The 9,044-nt window shown below is 36.2% G+C and overlaps 1 protein-coding gene across 1 annotated transcript; it reads left to right on the top strand.

Moving 5' to 3' along the window:
• The first annotated feature begins 2,857 nt into the window (after positions 1 to 2,857).
• Positions 2,858 to 5,030, top strand: LOC139868026 (uncharacterized). Its single transcript, XM_071856365.1, has 2 exons — positions 2,858 to 3,893; positions 4,111 to 5,030. Exons 1-2 carry the CDS (start codon positions 2,858 to 2,860, stop codon positions 5,028 to 5,030), a joined length of 1,956 nt encoding a protein of 651 aa, XP_071712466.1.
• The last annotated feature ends 4,014 nt before the right edge of the window (positions 5,031 to 9,044 follow it).

Here is a 9,044-nt window from a genome sequence, read left to right on the forward strand (position 1 = left end):
AGTGAAAAATGTTGAGAATACTGACGGTGTAGCTTCGGTGAATCTACGGCGATCTTACTTACCGTCCGGACAAACGCTGGTTAGTGCATTAACTACTGTAAGTCGATCTAACAGAAATTTACGTCCGTTTTAAAATTTTAGGGTTTGCATTTATGAAAATCATAAGTGAGTCGCTGTGTATATTAATCGTCAGAACTAATTATTGTAATTTACAAGCATTATATATATATATATATATATATATATATATATATATATATATATATATATATATATATATATATATGTCAAGCTATGGTTGACACCATTTGTTAATAGTAACTTATTTTTTTTTTTTCAAAGCATGATTTGCCCCGACACCCCCCAAACTACTAACCCAATACCATCCGGATCCCCTGACCCGCTCCACCAACCCGATCCGAATACCCGCTACTGTAGCTACAGTACTTTTTTTCCGAAACCAACCCGTAGCGAAAGCGCGGGCGAAAATAGTTTTGATTAAAGGGGGTAAAGTGTAATTGCTCTGTGTTTGTGGAATTATGCAAGCAGTAATGAGACACGTTTTGGAAAAGTTAAAGGGGGTAAAGTGTAAGTTAAGAAAAAGTAAAAGGGGAATAAAGGAAAAAGGGAAGTGATACGAAAAAGTGTGTGGGTGGGTTTGATCATCATACAATAATGATGTAACAAGTTTTTTAGTGTTTTAATTAGGAGTACTTAGTTGTTACAAACTTACGGTTGTTATGAAATTTATTTTGTTACGAAATGATCTTATAGCTCTTTTATTAGGTAATATTATACTCCCTAGGATTTTAATACCTAACTAGTGAAATGACCTGTTAAATTACTGGTTTGTTTAAACGAAAAAATTTAATAACATGTTTTAAGTATTAAGTGAATGTAAATGCTAAAGTAATTTATTTTAATGATCCGTTTGACTAAGAAACTTGTCGTTGTTTTTACAAATATATAGAGACATGTATTTTCGCATACATATGTAACGTAATTAATTTCTTAAAAAGAATCCTTTAAATTTAACAAAGACTTAACAGAACACTTTTTATGAGATGATAGGAGTACGTAATATTAATGGTACCTGATTCCCTTAAAGTATAAACAACTTAAACTATAATATATATATATATATATATATATATATATATATATATATATATATATATATATATATATATATATATATATATATATATATATATATATATATATATATATATATATATATGTATGTAAAGGTAATTCATCTTCTCACGAGGTCAATTGGCCTTCTATTCTTAATTGGAAGAGTTCGTCAAGAATCCTCAATGTCAAGAGGAAAGCCCGCAATAAAAACAAGAAGAAGGATTCAAAGGAAATGAATTACTGCAATTGTACTGTTAATCCTAATCATCCAACTACAAATAGCAAAAACTGTGGGCAGTCGGCTAGAAGTGACAAGGAACATCGTCCTGTCAGACCTACTAGTAGAAGTAAGTTACAACCTTCGAAATGTGGCGATAATAAGCAACAAGGGGTATCAGAAGATAGTGTTGAACTAAAGAAATTTGGGAGAGAATTAGGACTCAGTTGGCCTGATCAGGCTAAACAGTATGTTTATTCTTTTCATCGTTTTACAGCTGTTTTTAATGAAGGTCATTTCTCTTAATATTCGTGGATTTGGTTCGGACGTGGAAGGTAAATTAGGGTGGGTTAAAACTCTTTGTCGTTCTGAAAAACCCAATTTTTTAGCGCTCCAGGAGACTAAATGTAAAAGATTGGATACGAAGTGGGTATATGCGATTTGGGGGTCTAATAGCTGTGATTTCATTGAGAAAGAGAAAGTTGGAAAATCGGGAGGACAATTGTTAGTTTGGGATAATAAATTATTCGAGGCTACTAATAAGATTGAAAATGATTTCTGTATTGGGATTAGAGGGAAATGGAGAAGTACTGGTATTGAGACGTCTATTATTAACATCTACGGCCCGCATAATGATGCGGATAAATGCAAAATGTGGGATCAACTGAGCAGGCTCATTAGTATTATTGATGGTGGGTTAATATTGTGTGGCGACTTTAATGAGGTACGTGTTCAAGATGAGAGATTCAACAGTCAGTTTATTGAAAGTAGAGCTAAGAAGTTCAATGATTTTATTAAAGACAACAGCTTGATAGACATCCCATTAGGTGGTAGGAAATTTACTCGTATTATTGACAATGGTTTCAAGATGAGTAAACTAGATCGTTTTCTTGTTTCTGAAAAACTCTTTGATACTTACCATGATCTATCGGTTATTGCACTTGAAAGGAAACTTTCGGATCATTGCCCAATCATGCTTCGTGATAATCTCATTGATTTTGGTCCCAAACCGGTGAAGGTTTTTGATACATGGTTAGAACTTGATGGTGCTGAAGCTGCCATTAATGAGGTCTGGAACAAGACAAAATCAGGTAACCGTAAAGATTGTGTATTGAGAAACAAGTTGAAAGATGTTAAGTTTGCCTTGAAGTCTTTGAGCATATCAGCTCTGGGCAACCTTGAAGAAGAAATTGAACACAACAGAAAGAAGGCATCTGATCTAGAGTTAAAAGTGGAGCAAGGCTTGTTAAATGAAGCGGATCATAAACTGTGGATGGATTCGAGAAAGGATTGGTTTGAAAAGGAGAGAATAAAGGCCAATATGTTTAAGCAAAAAGTGCGGGTTAAATGGATAACGGAAGGAGATGAAAACTCACGTTATTTTCATGCTTCGATGAAAAGAAAGTTCACTAAATGCAACATAAGAGGTATAAACATTAACGGGGTTTGGTGTGAGGACCCGGAAAAAATTAAGGAAGCGGCTTTTAATCATTATATGAATATATGAATATCTTTCAATCTCATGATCTTAATAGACCAAGTCTCAGGGATATTCAATACCCACGTATTACTGAAGAGGAAGCTGCTGTTCTGGAACAACCGATTACTGAACAGGAAATTATCGATGCAATAAACGAGTGCGGTAGTACAAAGGCTCCTGGGCCTGACGGTTTCAATTTGGGCTTTTTTAAGAAATTCTGGCCCACCATCAAAGAATCTGTGATTGATGCAGTTAGTGGGTTCTGGGCAAATGGAGAATTCTCTAGAGGTTGCAATGCCTCTTTTGTCACCCTCGTTCTGAAAAAATTGGACCCGTTGCATTTTGGTGAGTTTAGACCTATTAGTCTCATAAATAGCTATTATAAAATTATTGCAAAACTTCTTTCCATTCGGCTCAGAAAAATCATTCATAAGTTAATTGGTGGTGAACAAAGTGCATTTTTAAAAGGGCGGTATATTCTGGACGGGGCCTTAATCGCGAATGAGGTGGTTGATTACCTCCATCACAAAAGACAAAAAGGGGTCATTTTTAAAGTTGATTTCGAAAAAGCTTTCGATAGTCTTAGTTGGGATTTTTTAATGGAGGTTATGGAAAGTATGGGTTTCGGGTTAAGATGGAGGAATTGGATCAGGTCTTGTTTAAAGTCGGCTAGTATATCTATTTTAATTAATGGATCGCCGACTCGTGAATTTAATCTTGGTCGAGGTGTTAGACAAGGTGACCCGCTATCACCTTTTTTATTTATTTTGGCCGCGGAAGGGCTTAATTTACTTACCAAGGTGGCGGTTCAGAAGTGTAAATTCAAAGGCCTTGAAATTGGTTCGGATAAAGTTATGGTTTCTCATTTACAATACGCGGATGACACTATCTTCATTGGCGAGTGGGATGAAAATAATGTGAATAATCTCATTTTACTCCTTAAATGCTTCGAGTTGACTTCCGGGTTGAAAATAAATTATCATAAGAGTCAATTATTCGGGATAGGTGTTCCTAACAATGAGGTTGTTGCTCTGTCTAGCAAGTTCAATTGTCAAGAAGGTAAGTTACCTTTTATTTACCTTGGCATACCCGTGGGAGCCAAGATGGGTAAAGTTTGCAATTGGTCTCCGGTTATCGAAAAGTTTAAAAAACGTTTATCGGATTGGAAAGCTAGAACAGTGTCTTACGGTGGTCGTGTTACTCTTATAAAGTCGGTTCTAAATAGCCTCCCGTTGTACTACTTCTCCCTCTTTCGTGCCCCGAATTGTTAATGCAGGTATTGACATTGATAACTCAGGAATTCAGTTTTCTAATTCCTTTGTTAAAAAAGTCAACAATGGTTGCAATACTTGTTTTTGGGATGATCATTGGCTAGGGAATTACAAACTGAAAGATAAATTTGCTCGGCTATACCGGCTTGAATCGGTTAAAGACGTGCTAATTATGGATCGGTTTGAACAATCTGCTTCGGGTTTTAATTGGAACTGGGAATGGCTGCAAAATCCTCGGGGTCGAACAGCAGGTGAATTAAGCGACCTGCAGAATTTATTATCATCAGTCTCGTTTAATAGGGACAAACAGGATACCTGGACGTGGAACCTTTCGAGTAAGGGCTTCTTAACTGTAAAAAAATTGACATCAATCATAGAAGAACATATTCTAGCGGAGCATGCAGTCTCATCATCTCAAGACACTTTGCGTAATAATCTTCTTCCGAAAAAAATTGAAATCTTCATTTGGAGGGCTATACAACGTAAATTACCGGTTCGTGTGGAATTGGATAAAAGAGGTATCGATCTTCACACGGTTAGATGCCCTCTTTGCGACGACGGCATCGAATCGGTTGATCATTCTTTGGTTTTATGCAATCAAGTTTGGGATATTTGGGATAGGGTATACAAGTGGTGGAATCTTGGTAATGTTTCAAACCTGAGCATTAATGAATTGTTTCGGGGTAACACAATGCTTCAATTGACACCGTTCGGGAAAAAGTTATGGCAAGCAGTGGAGTGGTCGTGCGGTTATCTCCTATGGAAAAATAGAAATGGTATGGTCTTCAAAAAGAAAAGTTGGACTCCGCCGGTTGCTCTGAACGAGATTCAAATTAAATCGTTCGAGTGGATTTCTCATCGTATTAATGATAAAAGGCTTGATTGGTTGACTTGGCTTTCAAATCCTCAAAGCTTTGCGACTTAATAGTTTTAGCTAGTTTGTTCTTCTTGCTTGTTATTTGTATATTCGTGCTGGGGTTGTTTTCTTATCATCCCCTGTTGTTTCTTTCGAGTTTTCTTTTTTATATTCTCTTGCTTTTCAAAAATAAAATAAAATATATATATATATATATATATATATATATATATATATATATATATATATATATATATATATAGGAATGCAGCATTTTTACGGGAATTAGTATATATATAAATAATATATTAATTATAATTATAATTATTATATTAAAAATAAATAAATAAATAATAATAATAATAATAATAATAATAATAATAATAATAATAAAGTTCGCTTAAAGTTGAGTATTTATACTTTTAATAATAATAATTATTATTATTATTAGTAATAATAAATGCCTATTAAATTTTTTTAGAAAATCAAAATTACAATTTAGGAGAGATTAATATTTCCTTTTATAAAAGATTTTGTATTATTTTTTAATTAAATTAATATATAATTATGACATCATCATTATAAAAATTAAAGGGTAATTAGTTTAATGATAACATCATCATTTTAGAGCTTTATATGACTATATAGATTGCAATTTTATTAGTTTTGCATTAACTGATTTTAAGTGCTGTTATGGCTTAATCTGCCTAATCAGAGTAGAAACCCTAATAATCACAAAACACAATAGCCGAATAATAAACACAAAAAAAAAAAAAAAAGAACACGAGAATTATAGTGGTTTAGTTTCGATGTGAAACCTACATCCACTTTGGAACTAGAGAGTATTATTAATTTGGAGGTGATAATTTACAAGTACAATGAGAGACTATATATAGACTAAGAAAAGAACAATAAAAGTCGGCCCAACCAATTAGGGTTGGCCAGACCCTGACTTGGTCACCAAGTAAACTCCAGGCCTGTTTTTATTGGGCTTAAATACCGAAGCCTACACCTCAACAATCTCCCACTAGGAGGCTTCGAATAACATCGATCTGCACTCTTGTACTTCTGCAATGCAAGACTCAGCTCATCTCTTCTCTCTCTAGTTCCTGCCTTCTCTTCAATGTTCCTGAAGGCCAGTTGAAGCTATGCACAGCTTCAACTTATCCAGCGTTACTGGTTTGGTGAACATATCTGCTGGATTCTTTGAACCTGGAATGCTCTCCAGATTAAATGTTCCCTTGCTTATCCGTTCTCTGATAAAGTGATACTTCATGCCAATGTGCTTCGTCTTAGCATGATAGACTGGATTCTTTGCTAACTTGATTGCGCTCTCATTATCACAATATAAGACAAATTCTGTCTGTTTGCTGCCCAGTTCTTTCATGAATGTCTTCAACCACACTAGTTCTTTACTGGCTTCAGTCAAGGCCATGTATTCTGCTTCAGTAGTAGATAGAGTCACGCTCTTTTGAAGCCTAGACGTCCAACTCATTGCTGTTCCTCCTATAGTGAATACATACCCGGTGGTGCTCTTGAAGTTATTATTGCATCTACCCAAATCTGCATCAGAATAACCCCTGAGAGTAGTACCCCTGCCCTTGAAACATAACCCAACTTTAGGAGTACCCTTTAAATACCGTAGTATCCACTTCACTGCTTCCCAATGTTCTTTCCCCGGAGCTGACATAAAGCGACTAACCATCCCAACTGCATGTGATATATCAGGTCTTGTACACACCATAGCATACATTAGACTACCCACTGCGGATGCATAAGGAACCTTAGCCATTTCTGCTTTTTCTACTTCAGTTTTAGGAGACTGATGTTTAGAAAGCTTTAGATGACTTCCCAACGGTGTGTTTCTTGGCTTTGTAGACTCACCATTCATTCTGAACTTTTCAAGAACCTTCCGAAAATACTTTTATTGAGATAAAGAAACTGACCCATCTTTATTCCTGCATATACTCATACCGAGAATCTGCTTAGCTTGCCCGAGATCCTTCATTTCAAATTCTCTAGATAATTGCTTCTTCAAATTGCGTATTTCAACCATATCAGAACCTGCAATTAACATATCATCGACATAAAGAAGCAATATAATATAGGAGCTCTTGAACTTCTTCAAATAACAGCAATGATCTGTAGAACTTCTCACGAATCCTGTCTTCTCCATGAAATTATCAAATTTCAAGTACCATTGTCTGGGAGCTTGTTTCAAACTATACAAGCTTCTCTTTAGATTACACACAAGACTCTCCTTTCCTTTGACACGAAACCCCTCTGGTTGAGACATGTAAATATCTTCTTCAATGTCGCCATGCAGGAAGGCTGTTTTAACATCCAACTGTTCTAAGTGTAACTTCTCGGTTGCAACCATACTTAGAACCAATCTGATAGTCGTCATCTTCACTACTGGAGAAAAGATTTCAGCATAGTCGACTCCTTTCATTTGTTGAAATCCTTTGACAACTAATCTTGCTTTGTATCATTTAGAACCATCTGCTTCATCTTTGACTCTGAAAACCCATTTATTCTGTAAGACTCTTTTTCCTGGTGGTAACCTGGTTAACCTCCAAGTTTGATTTTTCAATAAAGATTCCATCTCGCTTTTCATAGCCTGCTCCCACTGGAACGAATCTTTCACCTTCATTGGCTCAGAATAACTTTCTGGTTCCCCATTTTCTGCCAAAAGAAGATAGTTAACTATTGGACTAAACCTTTCTGGCTGTCTTGTAACTCGTGTAGATCTCCTGACTCAATTGGACTGGTCAGATTGTGATGGGGGCTGTGGGGTCTGCTCATCATCAGAGTCTGAGCTCCCACTATCTGAAGTCTGCTCGTGATCAGACTCCGAGCTTTCACTGTTAGGAACTCCCACTGGAACTTCAGTTTCACACTCTGGAGTTTCCCTTTCATCTTCTCTAGTTGTCTCTGTGTCAACCTCAAATTCAACTGATTCTTTTTCTTTTGGTGTTGAGTTGAAATCCTTGTACAATTCTGCTTCATTGAAGGTGGCATGTTTACTTCTGATAACATGTTTTCCCTTGTTATCCCATAACCTGTAACCCATGTCATCTCCCCCATAACCAATGAACACGTACTTCTTTGCTTTTGCATCAAGTTTGTCACCATCTTTATTAATATCATATGCACTGCACCCAAAGATTTTTAGATGCTCATAACTGATTGCTTTACCTCTCCATTCTTCTTCGGGTATTTTGAAATCAAGCGGAGCTGATGGAGAACGGTTGATCAAATAAGCGGCAGTGCTTACTGCATCAGCCCATAGAGTCTTTGGTAGCCCACAATTAAGTCTCATGCTACGTGCTCTCTCATTTAAAGTGCGATTCATTCTTTCTGCAACTCCGTTTTGTTGTGGAGTACCTGGAACCGTCTTGATCATCCGAATGCCATGATCAGCACAATAGTTAACGAACTCGGTGCTGATGTATTCTCCTCCATTATCCGACTTCAAGCATTTTACCTTCAAATCACAAGATAATTCAACAGCAGATTTCCATTTCTTAAAAGCTTCAAATACATCAGATTTATTTTTAAGAAAGTAAACTCATACCTTGCGTGTTGAATCATCGATGAAAGTAACATAATAACGTGCTCCTCCCAATGAAGAAACAGGAGTAGGCCCGAACACATCCATGTGTACTAGCTCCAACTTCCGAGCCTTTAATGTTCTGCCTGCTTTTGCAAAGGTGACCTTCTTCTTCTTTCCTATAACACATGACTCGCAAAAGTCCGATTCAACTCTCTTTAGACCAGGAATTTTACCATTAGACACTAGCATTTTCATTCCTTTGTCACTCATGTGACCTAAACGTTGGTGCCACTGACTGGTTAAGCTATACGATCATTGGAAACTGTATTTACTTCATTAGCTGGAACTTCTACCATATAAAGAGTGCCTCTCTTCTTACCCTTGGCTATTACTAAGTTCCCCTTTATTACTTTCCATTGACCTTCACCAAATAGCACACTATATCCTTGATCATCAAGCTGTCCAACAGAGATTAGTTTCTTCTTTAGGCCAGGAATAACTCGGACATTTTTCAAGGTCCAATTAGT

The sequence above is a fragment of the Rutidosis leptorrhynchoides genome, chromosome 9 (genome assembly GCF_046630445.1).
Source record: "Rutidosis leptorrhynchoides isolate AG116_Rl617_1_P2 chromosome 9, CSIRO_AGI_Rlap_v1, whole genome shotgun sequence".
NCBI classification, from domain to species: domain Eukaryota; kingdom Viridiplantae; phylum Streptophyta; class Magnoliopsida; order Asterales; family Asteraceae; genus Rutidosis; species Rutidosis leptorrhynchoides.

What these genes read in the sequence shown, in the direction of transcription:
- LOC139868026 (XM_071856365.1), top strand. Translation starts at nt 2,858, where the DNA reads ATGAATATCTTTCAATCTCATGATCTTAATAGACCAAGTCTCAGGGAT. An exon ending in CAAGTTCAATTGTCAAGAAG is followed by an intron (nt 3,894 to 4,110) that starts GTAAGTTACCTT and finishes TTGTTAATGCAG; the next exon opens with GTATTGACATTGATAACTCA.